The sequence below is a fragment of the Oryza glaberrima genome, chromosome 4 (genome assembly GCF_000147395.1).
Source record: "Oryza glaberrima chromosome 4, OglaRS2, whole genome shotgun sequence".
Lineage (NCBI taxonomy): Eukaryota > Viridiplantae > Streptophyta > Magnoliopsida > Poales > Poaceae > Oryza > Oryza glaberrima.
This window is the reverse complement of record NC_068329.1, coordinates 23,296,816-23,316,959: the sequence shown is the minus strand read 5'-3', so window position 1 is coordinate 23,316,959 and position 20,144 is coordinate 23,296,816. Positions and strand designations below refer to the sequence as shown.

At 41.0% G+C, this 20,144-nt stretch overlaps 3 protein-coding genes and 1 pseudogene across 4 annotated transcripts; 2 read left to right on the top strand and 2 right to left on the bottom strand.

Moving 5' to 3' along the window:
* The first annotated feature begins 16 nt into the window (after nt 1-16).
* Nucleotides 17-4,034, top strand: LOC127770590 (uncharacterized). Its single transcript, XM_052296365.1, has 5 exons — nt 17-352; nt 617-817; nt 1,675-1,725; nt 3,229-3,280; nt 3,678-4,034. The coding sequence occupies exons 2-5, from the start codon at nt 683-685 to the stop codon at nt 3,872-3,874; spliced, it is 435 nt and encodes a 144-aa protein (XP_052152325.1). The 5' UTR covers nt 17-352; nt 617-682; the 3' UTR covers nt 3,875-4,034.
* A 411-nt stretch (nt 4,035-4,445) lies between these two features.
* On the top strand, nt 4,446-9,523 carry LOC127770587 (probable polyol transporter 4). Of its 2 annotated transcripts, none has more exons than XM_052296361.1 (2): nt 4,446-4,779; nt 7,438-9,523. In XM_052296361.1, the coding sequence occupies exons 1-2, from the start codon at nt 4,482-4,484 to the stop codon at nt 8,838-8,840; spliced, it is 1,701 nt and encodes a 566-aa protein (XP_052152321.1). In that variant the 5' UTR covers nt 4,446-4,481; the 3' UTR covers nt 8,841-9,523. The 2 variants fall into 2 exon arrangements, with proteins under 2 accessions (XP_052152321.1, XP_052152322.1); XM_052296362.1 differs by lacking the exon at nt 4,446-4,779 and adding an exon at nt 6,606-6,961 and having other exon boundaries at nt 7,438-9,521.
* LOC127770588 (uncharacterized protein At4g19900-like) lies at nt 9,200-11,014 on the bottom strand. Its single transcript, XM_052296363.1, has 2 exons — nt 9,490-11,014; nt 9,200-9,319 (listed from the first exon to the last, which is right to left on the bottom strand). The coding sequence occupies exon 1, from the start codon at nt 10,968-10,970 to the stop codon at nt 9,564-9,566; it is 1,407 nt and encodes a 468-aa protein (XP_052152323.1). The 5' UTR covers nt 10,971-11,014; the 3' UTR covers nt 9,200-9,319; nt 9,490-9,563.
* A 1,324-nt stretch (nt 11,015-12,338) lies between these two features.
* LOC127771689 (lanC-like protein GCL2) lies at nt 12,339-16,774 on the bottom strand (annotated as a pseudogene).
* Between the last annotated feature and the right edge of the window lie 3,370 nt (nt 16,775-20,144).

Here is a 20,144-nt window from a genome sequence, read left to right as displayed (position 1 = left end):
CTGGATCGGCCCATTTTCAGAGCCTTCGGCCCACCATAGACTCCCTGTCATCCGCGACCAGCCACCAGCCGCGAGCCGCCGCCTCCGCTCCGCCGCCGCCCTCCGCCGCCTTGCTCCGTGCTCCAGTGCTCCGCTCCTCCTCCCTTCGCCCCTACGGCTCTCGGCGGTGATCCTCACGGCATCGGCGCCTTTCCACCGCCTGCGGCTGGCCCCGCGGAGCGGGTAGGGCGCTCGGCAGCTCGCTCGACGCCGTTGCGCCGACCGGTGGTGCCGGCTCGTCCTCGGCGCCGGCGGCTTGGGCTCCCGCGCACCCTCCTTCGTCGGCACAACGGCAGAAAACGAAGCTACAGAGGTGAAATGAATCCCCAGTCCGCTGTTATTACTATTCGATTTACCAGCTGTTGATTTTTTAATCTATATTGCTGAACATGAACCTGAATGTACTGTCTCTTGTAAAATCAGTTCTCTGTTTACCTTGCGTTTAGCAGGAGTGGACTTGATACAAAGACACACTTATTAGTAGTGAAAATGCTATATTGTGTTTTCACTTATTGGTAAATAAGTTTTGTGATAAATCTTACTGTACTAATTGGTCTCCCACCCGTAAACCTTGCAGATACGTTGGTTGGTATCTTGGTGAATTCAGGGTTTATTGCTGATTAGGAGAAATTCCTTGTTGAATATGTCAGAGACTCACGAGAAAGATAAGCAATTTGAGAAAGAAGGAGAAGAAGGGGAAGAGGAAGAGTATGTCTTGCTTGAGTTGGATGATTGTCTTTATTCCGACGTGCAACCAAATGCTTCATATGTGCTCTCTGTAAGTTCATCCTTCTCCAAATCAGTGGCATAATGGAACAGATGGCATGTTTTGAGTTTACAATTTTTTTTCTCAGAATGTTAGATTTTATAGATGTTAGGGCCTGGGGTAATGTAATATCTAGAGATGGCTCTAAAATCAAACATCAAGGAAGAGGTTGCTTATTTCGCAAAAGAAAAACAAAGAGCCTGGTTGATATTTGCTGAAGAGAGGAATGTGTATGGGCATATAGCTGGAGTAGTGAGCTTGATGCTGATTACCTAATACTCCATCCGTCCCAAAATATAAGAACATAGTATGAGACATTTCCTAGTACTACGAATCTGGACAGGTTGATGTTCCATCTGGTACTAGGTTCTTATATTTTGGGACGGAGGGAGTAGAACTCTTGCCATTAGTTTGAGAAAGATTTAAACTAAAATTCCTAGGAACTAAATTTCATGGAAGCGCAAAAGGATAAAGATTCATAAGTTTCATTTATTTTCAGAAATAGGAACTGAACTTAGTTCAGTTGGTTGACTTGAACTTGGGTGCCTTGTCTATTAAATTGATACTAAGTTTCTCCTTAATATCCATCACTTGTTTCATGTGTTTTTAGCAACCTTCGTTGGCATATATGTTCAGAATTCTTCAAAGTCCTTTCTGCTGGCAATTGGTATTAGTTTCAGCTACAAACTACATAGAGCTTCTAGTGTGTGTTATTTAGCCGTTCGATTCCCAGCAATTTAGAGACTTTGCACTTTTGTATCATGATTTATGGACGTGCAAACACCAATGTTTTCACATGCTCATATCTATTTTAAAATGTTTGTTCAGTTCATTTATGTATACTTAACAAGTTTGGTCATGTTTTCCAGGGTCTGGATACATTGACTCCTACCTTGATACTAGGTGATGGCCTGAAAATGGTGAGTACTTTATTAGTTTAGTTTCTCTTTTATCGCTTGACTTCTTGTTTGATCATGCCCCTGAGATGTGGAGTATGGACTTGTTGATAGTGATCGAGATCCTTTGTGCCCTAGATTCATTACAGCCATACATTGCCTGTAAGTTCTTGCGAGTATGCACTAATGTGTCATGGTTCAAGCTTTACCTGAGATTATACTAGAAAATCAGCGCGCCTGTTGGCGTGCTTACTATATGACCATCATGTGTTTATTTTATATGCCCATTAGTCAATGGCACATACATATATTTTAGTGAAATAAGTTGATTTTTTTGAATTTTCTACAGGAGCTTCAAAGAACCTCTTAATGTGTTTTAGCTTTCAATGTAATCTGTATCTTATAATATTGTAGTGAAGTAGGAGTATGTTGTATTTTGAAAACAGAACATAATATTTCCTTTTTTCTAATGCTACTTTTCCTCATCTATTTATTTTTTATTAGTGACCAAATTAATGAACCTGTAAAGGAGTAAGATGGAAAATACATAAATATATATTTAGTGCATAATCAGATCACTGAGCTAGTTGGGTATTGAAACAACCGATGAAGAATAAGAGAGCAGACTTCTATTTCATTCTAGTTCAGATTTGAGAAAGTTCTAGACTTCCCTTTCTTAACCTCTTCCCTCTGTTTTTGGTGCAGCACAAATGAGTTTTTCATTTCTTTTTTTTTCTATTAGTAATTGCTTGATTTATCTCAGTTTTTATAGTGCCATGTGGTCCAATCACAATCCAGTAAAACTGCCGGCTTGAGAATAATAAGATTCAAAAAAAAAAACTCCCTCCATACTCATAAAGGAAGTCGTTTAGGACAATGTTTAAGTCAAATCTTGGGAATATAAATCATGAATAACTCTCAAGTTGTTGAGTTTGAAAATATAAAAATTATATGAATAGATTTGTCTTGAAAAATACTTTCATAAAAGTATACATATATATCACTTTTCAATAAATATTTTTATAGAAAAAGAAGTCAAAGTTGTGTTTTGGAGACCGTGTCTCTGTCCTAAACAACTTCCTTTACGAGTATGGAGAGAGTATATTTCAATACCTCCTACACGATCAAAAGTTAGAACATGTTCAACTCTTGTTATTGGAAACTGTCTATGAAGTAATATTCGTTAGGAAAACAGGTAATACTGTACTCGTGTATCTTAGAGTCCTGACAGGACAAGGTGGACATATGACACATTTGAATACCATACGTTATTTGTTGTAGCTTCAGTGACAACGTACAACAATCAATGCATTAGACTAAAAATATCAGGTTGACGCTGATTGCTTTGCATCTGCTCAGGAGACTCGATTGGGTTTTTTTTTTCCTCTGCTAACTTTGACTTCTAAAATAATTGGTTTGAAGATTAGCGGTCTGTACTTTGGGTTTCAAATTATAAACCTGTTTGCTCATTGAAACACTAAACCTCCTTGCTGAGCTAGCTGTCCGTTAATGATTGTTTAATGACAGATTGGAGAATACCAAGAGACTATTGGCACATGCTATTTGTTCTCAGAAACAAGTAAGTTCTTTTATTCAAACCATTACCCCCTTTTCTTCTTTTTTGTAGATTAACCGGCCTTAGATGCCATTAACTAGTATATTGATTTGATACCTGTGAAGATGCTGTTGTTGACATGATATTTCCTGAAGATTTTAGATGGTAGCTTTATAATTTATACACGGTCCTACTTGCACCTCGTGTTCTAAACCCCCATTAGTGAATCCTCTATTAGGATATGGTTGAATCAAAAGAACTTTATATATATATGTTTTGACCTTGTCATCAGGCAGTTTAATCAATGTTTATTAGGACCTAGGAGCCCCTTTTTGCAGATAGTGTAAAGAAAACTTCTCTTTCCTCTAATGCTGTTTTTACAGCTAATTCGTTCAATGTTCTAATCCCTTTTTATTGTCAGATGCTCCACCAAAACCCATTCACGGTGAGATGGCACCTCCTGAAGAAAACAAGGACAAGCAAGCCAGCTGTAGCAAGGAAGTGCCATCAAAGGAGGTGAAGCATCTCGCAAGCGTTCAGAAGATCCTCAAATTTCGCTCTATCAATGCGGATCATGAGCAGCGTAGAGCCTACAGGGATAATGAGAGAGAAATTTGAAACAGAACTTGTAGCGTTTTTTTTTTTTCTCATCACCAACTTGTACAGTATTTATGCTCATCTCACTGTGGTCCTCTAATATTATTCTCATCTTACTGTGACGCTGTCTAGCTTGGTTTAGCTTGGAAAGTTGCAATATATGCGAAACTCTTTTGCCTCACTGTAAACATCTGAGAGGCTTAAAAAAATCGAGCATCATGGTGGGCAAAAGAGCGAGGCTGCTTTTCTGTTTCTTAACTCTTATAAAGGAGTCTAGGGTGTGTTTAGTTCACGCCAAAATTAGAAGTTTGGTTGAAATTAGAACAATGTGACAGAAAAGTTGAAAGTTTATATGTGTTGGAAAGTTTTGATGTGATGAAAAAATTAAAAGTTTAAAGAAAAAGTTGAGAACTAAACCAGGCTTTACTGCTGCATGCTATCCAGCACTTCCCTCCAATTCTTTTTTACCCTCGTCGTGCGCAACGAAACGGATCTGAACTGAACCTCCACAAAGTCTTTAAACATTTCGATGCGAATCTGCACCCGTACCACTTGCAGCATAGAAAAACCATGGCCATGGCCGCCGCGAACGTGGAGAAGACTAAGATAAACGTGAAAGTCCAGGCATATGCATTCGGGCTCTCCTTCATTACATCTGAACGGGTGCAGAGCGCGCAGCGAAGCAATGCTGCAGCTGCTTGCCACAACATCAACGCCCCTTTCCCCTGTCAAGATGAGGCCGGCGGCGGCGGCAATGGCGACGAAGAGCGAGTACCGGAGGATGGAGGCGGAGGAGGAGGAGGAGCTGGACAAGGAGGAGTGGGCGCGCAGGGCGGAGGCGCAGCGCCGCAGGCGTCGGAGCGGCGGGAGATACGTCTTCACCTGCGCGCTCTTCGCGTCGCTCAACGCCATCCTCCTCGGTTACGGTCAGTCTCCCTCTCCTGCTCGATCGATCTCACCTCCTCCTTGTTCTTCTTTCTCCTGGCTCCTGCCATGATTCCAAGCTTCCAACTCCAAGCTTCAGCAGTTCCTCCTAAAAAAAAAGCTTTGCGTGATCGAGTTAAACGCTTGAATCATGCGAAACTTGTGGCGACGCGAGGACACGAACTGCCAGATGGGCCAAAAAACTTGCCAGTTGGTTGCCTGGTTACATTCCAAGTGTGTTGGGAGTTTTATTTCTCGTCGGTTAGGTACGTGTACATTGTACAGTGTACTGAGATAGTTATATATATGCGAGCATGCTGTTTGCAACTTTGCAAGAAAATGTCGGTTGCTACAAAGTGTTAGGCAGACGAATAGGAGCCTGTGATATGAATGATATTGTTGATGTAGTTACATGGAACTTTCTGTGATTTTTCGTCGTCGTACTCAAGGATTGATTAGTCCAAACCACCATGTCTTTGCTTAAACTTGTAGGAAAGTGACACCTACAAATTGTACTATACTACTGTTAGTTCCGTTGCTGATTTACACATTTACAACATATTTTTTAGGTCAGGTTACACCAAATTAAAGAATTTAGACCACTTCCGAGCCATCCATCTTCCACGATAAAAGAATCTTAAACACAACCCAGATAGTTTTTTCTACGCTCTAAATCACTCCATTCTCCAGTAACACATCACTCTCATGGTCGATAGAATAGTCATATACGGTAGGAGCGTCCGGACACGTAGCTCGTCCAAGTCCAGCTCCCGAATTTTTCCTGTCAAAACCGAGTGGTTGACCCTGACAAAACCAACAGAAATGTTGATCAAACCATGAGGAAATCCACAAATTTATTTGGAGCCCTCGAGCAACCCACAAGAAACGAAGTTGGATTCACCAGACCGTTCCGAGAAAAAAAACAGGGAGTTAACGTTTTGTCAGTTTCAATTCGGGAAGTCCAATTTTTGGCAAAAAAAAAAAACAAAACAAAACGGTTTTTATTGGTTTTGTAAACCCTGGTTCTCCTTCTATACTACTCTCTCGTTACATAATATAAAGATTTTTAGGGTTAAATAAAATAGGTAGAATTAAATAGGAGAAAATTGTTATTGATTGAGAAGTGGAGGTATATGAGAAAATTGAATAGTGGAGGGTTGTGATTAGTTTAGAAGAGAATGTTGGTGAAGAAGTAGTTATATTTTGGCACAAATCTTAAGGACTAGAAATTATTATATTTTGGGATGGAGGGAGTAGTTGATACCCCGCGCTTTGCTACATGATATGTTGATATGTAGATGAATGCATCTTATGTATTACATAACTAGTACATGTATAAATGAAAATGATGTGAAAATAATAATTTGACGTTGTTTGCATATTATTTAAAATACTATATATAATAATTACTAGTGAGTGATGATGTGACATACTTATAAATATTAGGGTAAGTTTGAGAGGAGGGGAAAAGAGAAGATTGAGAAGATACGCAAAACGAGGTGAGCCATTAGTACATTATTAATTGAGTATAAACTATTTTAAACTTCAAAAATGGATTAATATGATTTTTTAAAGCAACTTTCATATAGAAAATTTTTTAAAAAACACACCGTTTAGTAATTCGGGAAGCGTGCGTGTGGAAAAAGAAACTAACTAACTCACAAACTCCTCCTGCCGAACGCTCCCTTAAGTTTTAGGAGTTAGTTTATAGTAATATTAGGATTATGTACAAGAGAAAAATGGTGAAGGGATCATCTTGCAAATATTTATAGTACTTGGGATCAGAATACACAAAACATTAGAGAAATGGAAATCCTCGCTCCTCCTGTAGGAAAGGGAACAGGCAACCTTCGAGGGCGAAGCACATCGACATCTCCCACCTTTCTCGCGCCCCCATTGGATTGGGGGCGTCCGCCATTGATGACCAGCTCCGAATCTAGTACGGCGAATCGCCCGCGGCAAGGAGCAGCGTCGCCGTCGCCCGTGGATCGCCGGGAGCCCGGAGGGAGGCGGCGATGGCGGGCGCGGAGGCCGCCAATGGCAGGAACAAGTACGCGGTTCTTGATCCCAGCGACGAGCCGGAGGGGCGGAGGAGGCCCTCGGCGTGGGAGCGGAGGAGCAAGGAGCGGTTCGTGCTCGCCTGCGCCATCTTCGCCTCGCTCAACGCCATCCTCCTCGGCTACGGTGAGTTCTTGCAATGCCGTTGGCGTGCCCCCCTCCCCGTCCCCGGGGATCCGAGCTTACGAATAAGAACAGCGCATTTTTCTTGCAAATTCGTGCGCCCGTGAGTGGAACCGCAGTTTCGTTCCGACAGTGATAGCACTTCGTTAATCGTAACCGCTTAGAGAGCATGCTTTCCGTACATTCACGAGAAAAAGAAAATCTTTGATTTATTTCTGAACGCTATCAACGACGAGAGAGAGAGGGGAAAGGGGGCAAAGTCGCAGTTCTTATGATTTGATGGAAATGTTTTGTTATCTATAGTTATCTGGAATCTGGATGGTCCTCATGCAGGATTCTGTCCTTCCTTGCTCCAAAACGACGAGCAAATCAGCATCTGAAATAGGACAACTGAGTTATTAAAATTAAAGATTCCAAGGGATTGATTCCCCGCAGCTGCCAAGATCTTTTATAACCCAGTGCTCATGTTGTATCTGCAGATGTTGGTGTAATGAGTGGCGCAATAATCTACATTCAGAAAGATCTTCACATTACCGAATTTCAGGAAGAAATCCTAGTTGGTTGCTTGAGTGTGGTTTCACTCTTGGGAAGTCTGTCAGGAGGAAGAACATCTGATGCAATTGGCAGGAAATGGACAATGGCTCTTGGTGCAATTGTCTTCCAGGCTGGTGCAGCCATAATGACGTTCGCCCCTTCATTCACCGTGCTCATGATCGGGAGGCTCCTTGCTGGTGTGGGCATTGGCTTTGGTGCCATGGTATCTGCAGTCTATATCGCTGAGATATCCCCTGCAGCTGCCCGTGGGACTCTCACATCCCTCCCTGAGATCTGTATCAATTTAGGGATCCTCCTTGGTTATGTTTCCAACTATGCTTTCTCGGGCCTTTCAGAGCATATCAATTGGAGGATTATGCTTGGTGTTGGTATCCTCCCATCTGTCTTCATTGGATTTGCACTTTTTGTGATCCCAGAATCACCCAGGTGGTTGATGATGGAAAAGAGAGTTCCAGAAGCCAGGGCAGTATTGCTGCAGATAAGTGAGTCTGAAGCTGAGGTTGAAGAAAGGATTGCTGAGATTGAGGAAGCCGCAAATCTTCTTAAATCGACGAAATCCGAGGACAAGGCAGTGTGGATGGAGCTGTTGAACCCTTCTCCTGCTGTTCGTCGGATGCTATATGCTGGCTGTGGTATCCAAATGTTCCAGCAGATCACGGGTATTGATGCTACTGTCTATTACAGCCCAACTATTTTCAGGGATGCCGGGATCAAGTCTGATCAGGAGCTTCTTGCAGCCACAGTGGCTGTTGGTTTTACTAAGACAGTGTTCATATTGGTTGCAATTTTCCTCATTGATAAAGTTGGACGCAAACCGCTTCTTTATGTTAGCACCATTGGAATGACTATGTGCTTATTTGTCTTGGGGATTGCACTCACATTGCAAAAGCATGCCATGGGACTTATTTCTCCAAGAATTGGGATTGACCTAGCAGTTTTCGCAGTTTGTGGAAATGTGGCTTTCTTTTCAATTGGCATGGGTCCAATATGTTGGGTCTTGTCTTCAGAGATATTTCCTTTGAGATTACGAGCTCAAGCATCGGCACTAGGTCAAGTAGGTGGTAGAGTGAGCAGTGGTTTGGTTTCCATGTCATTTCTTTCCATGGCCCGTATTATATCAGTGGCAGGAATGTTCTTTGTCTTTGCGGTTATCTCGACTGTCTCTCTGGCCTTTGTGTATTTCTGCGTGCCAGAAACGAAAGGGAAAACTCTGGAGCAGATTGAGATGATGTTTGAAGGTGGGAAAGAATGGAGAGGGAGTGAGATAGAGCTTGAGGATACACAACATTTAATACAGAGCAGCAAGAAGTCTGTGTCTCTAGGCTGACACTATTAGAAACAATAAATTCGAAATCATTCGATGTTCAATAATGAACCATACTTATCCTGCTTCCATCGCCTACGGGATTCTGAAATTCAGGTCTGCAAAATGATCAGGCTGCCTTGGACTGCTACGGATTTTGAGGGCTTAACACGAGTATATTAGGTGTAGGCGCAAAACAGCATGTAAATGTCTGCTTTACACAACTACATCCCAAAATGTTACCTGGGAGGACACAGATGATGTTGTATATGGCGGTATCTTCCACCTACCAAAAAATATAGTTGTTGAAGTTCCTTATTCCACAGTTTAATTTTAATAGAGGAAGAGGTGTGTGATTTCCAACTGAATGAATTCTGTGTGATTCTTGATCCAGCCTTTTGATTTAGTCCTTCATGATATTGTAGTACTGTGGCTTTGTTGGTCTAGTATAAAACCTTCCAAGACCATGCCATGTCTATAGCTTTGCATTGACGTGCAGAGTTCTGTAAATACCAGATTTGGATGATTCATTCTGTCAAATTAATTATTTACTGAAAGTGCACTGTGACTCTGTGAGTCAAAGATTAGCATAGCTTCATATACATATTTTTTTTTTTGCCGTGCCGACAAAATCTTACAAGTGCAAAGCCACTGTTATTTTGTCATTGCTTACCTGCCAAGTGAAGATGTACATTTTGTCTGACATCCCACATATTCCAATCTCGTTATCTCTTTGCATTTGTGCAACTATTCATACTTTGCAAACATGGAGGAATTGCAGAACAAGCAGCTGTCTGAGAGTAACCTTCCAATCACACTGCCCTCCTCCATTTCCAGGCTCCTGCTCTCCCTGTTCCACAGATGGATGCCAAAGCTCTCACCTTTGATGCTCTCAACCTTGGCCTTCACCCACCTCTCGCCCTTCCTGTCCTTGGGTGCAACGAACAGCCCGCCGATCTTGTTCCAGTCGACGGGGTAGAACGCCGCCGGCGGCAGCACCGTCAGGTCAGCCTCCGCCTCCGGCCTCCGGCGGCGACGCCACCTCGCCGCCACCCTCGACACGAGGTACGGCCCGTTGTGGCCCCACTTGCTGCCGTCGAACTTGGCGGCGAACTCGGCGATGAACTCGCGGAGCAGCGGGTGGCCCCGGTCGAACACCATGACGGCGTTGTTGAGGCGCATCCAGTCGCCGGTGGACGCGTCCACGGCCTGCGCGCCGATGGCGTTGCGGAGGTCGGAGAAGGGCCTGAGGACGACGACGTCGGCGTCGAGGTAGACACCGCCGTACTTGTAGAGCAGGGCGAGGCGGAGGAGGTTGGAGAGGTTCTGCCCGAGCGGGATGCTGCCGGGGCTGACGTCCCCGCGCTGCACCGCGCCCAGCCACGCCTCCGCCGGCGTGCCGTTCAGGAGGTAGGCCATGTCCGGCGAGGCGGCGGCGACGCGGAGGCCGCGGTCGAGGAACGGGCCGAGCCTGTCGCCGCCGCCGTCGGAGTCCATGGTGTCGGAGGCGATGAGGAGGCAGGCGTCGCGGTGCGACCTGAAGAGGCTCTCCACGACGAGGAGCTCGCGGCGGCCGAACCGCGCGAGCGGGGAGAGCCACGTCATGAAAAAGCGCCGCGTGCACGGCCGCGGCGAGGCGAAGAGCTCGCCCGCGCGCGCCGCGAACCGCCGCGTCCGGGGAGTCTCCCTGAGCAGCAGCTTGAGGAGGCTCTTGTTCCTCTTCGCGGACGCCTTCTTGTTGCTCTTGGAAGGAGAAGCAGGAGGAGCCGGCTGCGGAAGAGGAGGCGTCGGTGTCGGTGTCGGTGTCGTCGTCGTCGTCGGTGTCGGCGGCGGCGGCGGCGGCGACGATGCATGGAAGGCTCGCAGCGACTTGTTCATGGAGACATCAAGTGTAGGAGGAGCAGCGGCCACCGTCGTCGTAGCCATCGTCGTGGCATTCGGCCTCGAAGTTGGCCGCGGGAGGAGTGGGCAGAGCAGGAGGCTGAAGGTGGTGTGCGAGAGGAGGAAGACGAGGGAGAGAAGCAGGAGGAGGAAAGGGAGGGAGAGGGAGAGGAGGAGCAATGGCAATGGCTTCCGCGGCGTCGGCGGCGGCGCCATCGTCGGAGGAGGAGGAGCAGGCGCCATGGCGTTCGCCTTGGTGGCAACTGGCGCCATGTGCACGTACGTGCACCGGGCGCCTGCCTCTTGGAGCCAAGGGATTTTCTGCGTGGACCCTTCGAAGCAGGGGAAGGGAGAGCGCGCTATCAGCGTGTGCCGCTGCACAACACAAGCACAATGCTCGCCGATAGGTTAAAATTTTTCTTTAAGCACACTTGCTAGTTTTGTGGCGTTTTGTTTTGGAGAGGCACTGCCTGCCTCAGTGGTGTCAATGTGTGGTGTGCTGTCATGCATTCTCTCCAATTTAAGTCTAGTGTATGCTTTTACTTAGTACGGAGTATTAGGATATCTGTACATATATGAGTCTTTTTGTGTCCACTTCCAACTTCCAAGTTTGATTTGCGTTTTTCCTTAGGTGCATCAAGTTTATTTCTGAAGTGCGTTGCATGCATGTTCTGATGATGTAACAGGCTAACCGACTAAACACTTAAACAGTATATAAAGTGACCACTACTGGATCTCATAAATCATGGCTAAATTTTTGATGCAGTAAAGGAGAGCAAATGAGCAAATTAGACCATCATGATCCTACCTTACGTACTGCTAACTTTTACATCCAGTCAGCTTATGTATGATGTATCATAACAGACAGCATATTGGATATATCAGCATTGAGAAAACTTCGCATTCAGATCGGCACGCCCATAGCATTCAGGCAGCACGAAATGTGCGATGTACGCAGCTTAATTGGATTAGATAATCGACTTGCATGTGGCACGCTATAAAATTTGACATGGTATATAAACTGAAACAGCTAGGAGATAAGTCAAAGCTTGGCGATGCCACCGTGCGAGGATCTGAATAGATCCCTCTGAAAAATATCAGGAACTACTTTAAGAAACTACTAATCGACTTATATTGCTGGGTGAATTCCTTATAGAAAGTAGAAACTGTCCCTCGACTTATAGTGCAGGACATATTTTGCTAGCCTCACCATTGCATCACAGAAACGTAGTTGGAGTGAGGTGCAGTAGTTAGATCAAGGAATTGGCGTGATGGGATTATGAGATAAAGGAGAACAATAAAAGTTTAGACCTGCTATTCTCCAGCATTTGCAGTCTTTACTACAGCTTTTAAGTTACAAACTACTCCAATTTTCACCAGAAGAACCTCTCTCGGTGCCATGAGCTACATAAATTTGTTACTCCTATTTGTGTTTGGATCAGAATCTTACACAGTAAGATTAAATCTGCTGCACTTAATCAGAACTTTAGACAACGGAGAAATGAAATATATGCTAATCATAAACCAGATAATGGTAGATTGGATATGCACACAATCATATGCAAGATACAAGCATTAGAAATATCATTCGAGTTATCCATTCATCTCTTCAAAGTTTTAACCGTAGGTTACTCTCCATATCTGGAAATGGATACATTAGTAAATTTAGCGAATGTGACTCAAAGTTCATAACCTGGAAACCTAGAATCAAGGGGGTTAATCATGTCCAGAAACAGGTAAGCCATTCCAAGTTGTCCTTCAAACAAGGAATACGGCTCATCACCACTGTGCATGATGCCATCCGCAATCAGTTGTTTAGCTCGGTCAAGGAGAAAGCAAGCGAAAGCTTTAGCACGGTAGAGGTGTTCCTTCTTTTTCGTTAGGCGGAAAAGTGCTAGAAATGTATAGGCGTTCCCACTTACTCCATGGCATATTCCAACTCTTTTGAGCAGCCCTCTATTCCAAACAACCTCTGCCGCCTCTGCAATTGCCTCAAGGAATCGTTCTTCTGGGAACACCTGGTAAGGATATGACATAGTATATGCAGAATGTAACAGATTGCCAGAACGAAACATGCAGCCAAAGCAGGTGGTTGAGATGAGATGATCTGAGAATAGAAAACAAACCTGTGAAGCCTTTGCTAAGGTGAGGGAAATGCCAGGAGCCCCATGGCACCAGTGCACAAGTCGATCATGCTTATCCTCCTCAGTAACAGGGTAATTACCACTAGGGAACCGGTTCTGAATCATGTAGCGCAAGGTTCCCTTTACGCATTCCGTGTCATCTTTAGTCAAGTCCATGTCCAGCAAAACATGCATGATCCCAGAAAGTCCATGAGCAGCACCCCAATACTTCTCACCATACCATTCATACATCAATGGGCAGCCTATCGTGGACAGTGTTCTAACATCTCTGATAATATCTCTCATGACAGTGTCCTACAAATAGTTCAATAGAATGATGATGATCATCCATCGCATGTGCCCAGCGATCATCCAACAAGTATGAATGGAAGAATGACAAATGAAGGCACTAAAGATTGAACTGTGTACTTACTGTAGTGGTTGGCGGTATAGTATTATCTCCAAGGTGCTTGTTTAGGAAGGTGCATGCCCATAGGTATCCAGCTCTTCCATATAGAAGCTCATCAGGTGATTTACTATGAATTTTGATCTATACCAGGATAATACATGTTATGTCACATGAACATGGGCCATACTACCATAGATAACATATTGCTTTGTTTAGATGGATGAACTTTCAAGTGAGTAAAGAGATACTTGGGACTAACATTTTTTTTCTATAAAACAGTGCAACCGATCAAACGTAAAATTGTTATTGCATACTGTAATAAAACAGCAGTAAAATTTCTATGGTTCAGTGTTGTTTGATATGTGGCTTCTGATTTAGAAACAACAATTTCATTTCTTAGGAGCTCAAGCCAAGTCCTGTTAATTAATCTATCTATTATATTATTAAAACAGCTTTGAAAGGAGGCACCACGTTCGCTGTGAGGGCTAGAAATTCTCACATTAATCGGAGAAAAAGAAAAAAAAGAAAAGGAGAGTCCAAGTAGAAATACAATCTAAAAATAGCTGAAATTTGGAATTAAAAATAAGCAATATTGAAAGAAGTTTCCATATAAGAACCCAATACGAGATTTATCAAAATTCAAAATAAAAATAAAATCAAATCCAAAATTAGAAAAAGGAAAAAAGAGTCCAAGTAGAAATAAAATTTAAAAATAGCTGAAATTCGGAATTAAAAATTAGCAATATTGAAAGAAGTTTCCATATAAGAACCCAATACGAGATTAATCAAAATTCGAAATAAAAATAAATTAAAAGCCAAAATTAGAAAAGGAAACGCGAGTCCAAGTAGTAATACAATTTAAAAATAGCTGAAATTCGGAATTAAAAATAAGGAATATTAAAAGAACAGTCCATATAAGAACCCAATACGAGATTAATTAAAATTCGGAATAAAAAGAAAAATAAATCCGAAATTAAGGCAAAAGAAAATAAAGAAGAGTTCAAGTAGGAATACAATTTAAAATTAGCTGAAATTCGGAATTAAAAATAAGCAATATTGAAAGAAGAATCCATATAAGGACCCAAATACGATATTAATTAAAATTTCGAATAAAAATATAATAGTATCCAAAATTAGAAAAATTAAAAGAGAGTTCAAGTAGAAATACAATTTTGAAACAACTGAAGTTGAAAATAAGAAATAAAAACATTAAAAGAACACAATATGGTATTAACTAATTTTTTTAGAAAAAATAAATTCTGAAATTAGAAAAAAAAAGATTTCAATTAGGAATAAAATTTATAAATAACTAAAATTTGTGACAAAAATAAAGACTATTGAAAGAAAAGACCATCTAAAACACACGACGAGATAAATTAAGTAACAGGCCTATAAATAAGTAGAGTTGGTGGCGGTTGATATGGCATATAAAAATTGTTAATGAAACACCAAATAGAATCCTAATGACGATTAAAAGGAGGGATGTCGGGTAGGACATGAAGCAAACAAGTAAAGCGGTTGCCGAGACTTCTAGAAAGTAAAAAGAAAAAAAAACCACATTGATAATTATTTTCGATTTTTAAAATCTTAATGACAATAAAAAGGAGAAGCAGCGAGCGGGGTGTATAAGAGTGTAGTTGCAGAGCCTCCGACGGTTGACGGGACTTCCAGAAAATAAAAAATAAATTGCAATGATAGTTATGTTCGATTTTTAGAATCACAATGAAAATAAAGAGTAGGCGGCGGACGAGGGCTGCAGAGGGGCATAGTAGCATCGTTTGATGGGACTTCTAAAAATTATAAAAAATAAAACTACAAGTCCAATTTTTAAAGGTTCGGAACTTCTAAAAAGTAAAAAAAAAACCAATGATAATCATGTTCGATTTTAAAATCTTAATGACAATAAAGAAGGGAGGCAGCGGGCGAGCTGTAGAGGAGCATAATGGCAAAACCGCTGACGGTTTGGCGGGACTTCTAGAAAGTAAAAATGAACCCAAACTATAATTATGTTCGATTTTTAAAATCTCAATGACAATAAAGAGAAGAGATAGTGGACGGGAGTATAATGGCAACGTTTGACGGGACATCTAGAAATTATAAAAACGAAACCCAACGTGACAATAAACTCTAAAAACTATAAAATCCAATTTTTAAAGGCTCCAAGAATAATAAATAGAAATAGTGATAGATCGAGCAAGCAAATAAAGAAGGAGATGATATAAGAGGTAGCAACTGGTGTGATTTTAAAAACTATGTAATTAGAAACACGAGGATGATAAGGTTTGGTCTTTCAAAGTCTTAACATTGAGATAGCTCTTTAATAAATTTTAAGTAAAATCATACTTAAAAAAATATTATTTTTTTTTGCTAGCCGCGCAATTGCGCGGGCTACCCAGCTAGTTTATAATAAGCCAAAATAGCCAATGCTCATATTCTTTTGCCATTCCAGTTTTAACTGAGATGAACCTGCACCTATAGCATCATCCAAGTCAAACTACAAATTTATCGAGTTCAGAAGGCTAATCATCACAATCACGTTATAGGCATCATCAGCAGCAGCATTTTACGCTTAATCACCTCCTTAAACGCGCTCAGGTAATGAGCAACGCCAGCTTCATCTCCGGCGTGTTTGGCCACCACCGCACCGAGGGCGCAGACTCCAGCTCGCCCACAGATGAACGTGGCGATCCTGCACAAATCCCCCAAACCCCACCGAGTCACCTCCTTACCAAACCAAACCAAATCAAAACGCTGCTGCGCCCGACGAAGCGGCTGAGGAACGCGCAGATTACTCGGCCCCCATGGATGCGGCGTCGCAGGCGGCCACGATCTCCGCGCACGTGGCGAGGTCCGCGCGGTCGCCGGTGACCAGGTAGGCCCTGAAGAGCAGGAGCGCCGTGCCGAGCGCGCCGGTGTAGAGGGTGAAGTCGCCCACTGCCTCCCCCGCTGCCGCGGCGGCGCGCCGCCTCTTATCCCACGTCTCGTGCACCACCTGATCGACGAGGAGCACACCAGAATATCAATCACTCAATCAGCGCATGAGGTGACGAACTAGCGATACGGTGGTGGACGAGTTAACCTTCTGCTTCAGGTGAAGCGCCGCGTGGAGGAAGCGATCGGCGAGGTCGGGGTAGGGGAGGGAGAGGAGGTGGTGGAGAGAGGAGGTGGTGGAGAGAGGAGGAGTAAGTGGAGGGGATCGCCGCCGCCGCCGCTGCCGCCGGTGGCGGCGGCGCGCCTTCGTCGGCATAGCCCGGCATATTGTTGGGGAAGAAGCGATCAGCCATGCCGGATACCCCTGGAATCGCTGGATTTCTTCTCAGATTTCTCCGGGAGGAGAGAGAAGGACGGGAATGGTGGTAAGGCGCCGGAACCCGGCGAGAACGGCGGCGAGCGGCGGAGGGAGGAGGGCTCAGTAGATCACTGATGAATGGCCTTTGGTGAACGCAACCGACCAGCTGACGTGTGGGCCAGAGCGTTGGTACTTTCTCCTAAAAACCCTCGGATATTGTTTAATCCCCCGGTTGGCCACTTTTGTCTCTACTGAGTACTGACCGTCCGATGGACGTTCCACGGTCCAGATAAAAAGGATTGATTGCTTCTTATTTTGTCGTAAAAGCTCTTTGACAGATATGGCTGTGTTTAGTTTCCTTGAAACTATCAAAAATTTTATCACATCAAATGTTTGGACATATGTATGAAGCATTAAATATGAACGAAGAAAAAACCAATTGCACAGTTTGAATGTAAATTGCGAGACGAATCTTTTGAGCCTAATTACGTCATAATTTGATAATGTGGTATTACAATAAACATTTGCTAATGACGGATTAATTAGGCTTAATAAATTCGTCTCGCAGTTTACAGGCGAAATCTGCAGATGTCATATAATCAAAACTAGTAAAATGGCCCGCGTAGATTGCGCGGCTAGCATCTCTATAAAATATCCACGTACAATAACATACCACCTCCGTTTTTCAATAGAAGATACCGTTGACTTTTTCTCACATGTTTGACCATTCGTCTTATTCAAAAAATTTATATAATTATAATTTATTTTGTTATGAGTTGATTTATCACTCATAGTATTTTAAGTGTGATTTATATCTTATACATTTACATAAATTTTTTGAATAAGACGAATGGTTAAACATGTGAGAAAAAGTCAACGGCGTCATCTATTAAAAAACGGAGGGAGTATATACTTCACATTCTATTGTGAAAAAAAATTAAAATGACAAATGATTTTGAGATTTGACCTAACTTGACCAAACTATTGTGAAAAAGTATTTAAAATGACAAATGCTTAATATAGTAATTCCCATGTCCATAAAACAAACACGATGGAATTTTTAGTATTCTCATAACAATACAATAAATCAAAGATGCATAAATCCTATGGTACATTCGTTTGTCTTATTCCCCTACATATGTATTGAAATCATAAAGTTGCATCTTTCCACTACCTCGAATGACATTCTTCCACCTACTAAAGATGGCATATTGTATTGTATATTCATAATAGTTTATAAACTTAAATTAAAAATGTACTATCGTTATCAATATTACTATGTTACTGGGTATTTTTATATTTTATTTTGTTAATGTTGCTCACAGTTTGGACTTTACGAACTCTTGTCACATTGGTATAGGGTTAAGATCCAATCTCATAAGCTAGTTTTTTAGCTAATTTACGTGAGAATTTTTATCTGATAGTATTAATATAAAGCTAATAGAAGAGCTAGCCTTCAATTGTAAAACTGGACTCTTCTATCAATATTATTTATTTTAATTCACATTTAAAATAGTTCTAAATCAACTTCTACATAAAATGTTTCCTCACTAATATTTATTTTCTAACTGAATTTAAGATATCTGTAAATTTTATTTCTACCTAGATTCTTTCCCTCAATATTATTTATTTTTAATCCAATTTTAAAATATTTCTAAACTGCAGTCCTCCCCAAAACTCTTTCTGCTATAATATTTATCTTCAATCCGATTTTCCTATGTGGATTCTTTATGTTAGTTTTATTATTTTCAATATGAACTCATGGACACCTAACAAAAATATTAATTTTTTGTAATTGTTAATCCTAAATTTTGAATTTTGTTAATCATATTTCTTACATTGAATCACTTTTTTAATTTTCTTTATTTTTCCCTAATTATAGATATTTAAAATTTATTTTTAAATAGACCATATTTTTTCCTAATTGTACTCGAACTCTTTTCTCAATAATATTTGTTTTTAACTGAATTTAAGATATTCAAAATTTTATTTCTACTTGAACTTTTTCTATTCATACTATTTGTTTGTAATCTGAATTTAAAACATTTCTAAATTGTTCTCCTACTTGAACTCTTTCGCCATAATATTTATATTTAATTCAAATCTTAGATGTTTCTAAATTTTTTTTTACATGGGCTCTTCTCTCAATATTAACTATTTTTAATTTCACTTCGAGATTCATATTTTTCTCTCCTAAATTGTATTTCTATATAAACTCTTTTTAAGTAAATTCCATATAACTCTTGTCTCAATAACAGTATTTTTTTTATTTTTTTTTCAACAAAAAATCAGAATAATCTATATTGTATTTCTACCTTGACTCCTCTTCTAATTTTTAGTTTTTATTTTGAATTTCATGTATTTTAAATTGTATTATTTTGACTTGGAGTCTAAACTCTTGTTCGTTTCCACAGTAATACACTATGACCAGAGAGTCCATTTCTTATTCATGTTTGACAGTTTCATGCATCATTGTCCGTTTGTTTCTTTTTCTTGTCATCATTCATATTTTCATCCAATTAACATATCCTTGCCCGTTTGACAGTTTCATGCATCCTTGTCCGTTTGCTTTTTTTTTTTGTCATATTTTCATCCGATTAATATATCCTGTCCGTTTGACTGATCCTAATCTCATTCAATATATTGCCCGAGTGTCTTAATATGCCTTTTTTTTTTCCTTTTTTCAGTTTTTAACTAATCCTAATCGAGTTCTGTTTTTATTTGTTCTTATTTTTTTTATTAATGTGAGAATTTCTAGGCTGTGAGGGCAAACATGGAGGCTCCTTTTTTATTACTTTATTAATATAATAGATAGATATATGGCATTCTAAATATAAGTGCATACTCTCTTTGTCTTAAAATATTTTGGTAGGATCGGATACATCATAGTACTACAAGTCTGAATAGGCAATCTGTCTATATTCATAGTATTAGTATATGTCCCATCCAACTAAAACTTCTTATATTTTGGAACGAAGGAAGTAATGTTTTTTATCGTCTTAAGTCACTTAAGTATACTTTACTTTAACTTACACAAGCCTTTGCCAAATTTTACATTTATCATAGTTTATTATTAGCATTTGCTTTAAACCAGGGATAACATAGCAGTTGTTCAGATTTATGCCATTTCAAACCATACCTTTTCTTTGGGTAATGTTACCAAAGATGTGCATACATTTAGTTTTTTTTTGCCAAACTTTGATCAGTACATAAAAAATCATGCCTAAATTTTGTTAATAATACCAACTTACCAAAATTTTGGCAATTAGATTTATTTTGGCTACAATTTGAACAACCCCATATAGAAATAAAAGTTTTACTCATAAATTATTTTTCCTTTTTAGGTTCATCAACCATAGGCCAAACGATCCATCAACAATAATTCGTGATCCTATCCTTTTTCCTCACAAACTGACCGATCAAACTTTAATAGCCCCAATCGATTAGGGAGGAGCCGTTGCCACCCTTTTATAGAACAACCATCAAAACGCCATGCATTACTGACTCAACTATTAGGCTCGTCAAGAATCACTCGCCGGACACCTCTATTGAACTCCGATGATGCCCCCAGCCCACCATTAAGAATAAACATGGAATGTGTTGGCGAAGTAGAATCGTGAGGTATA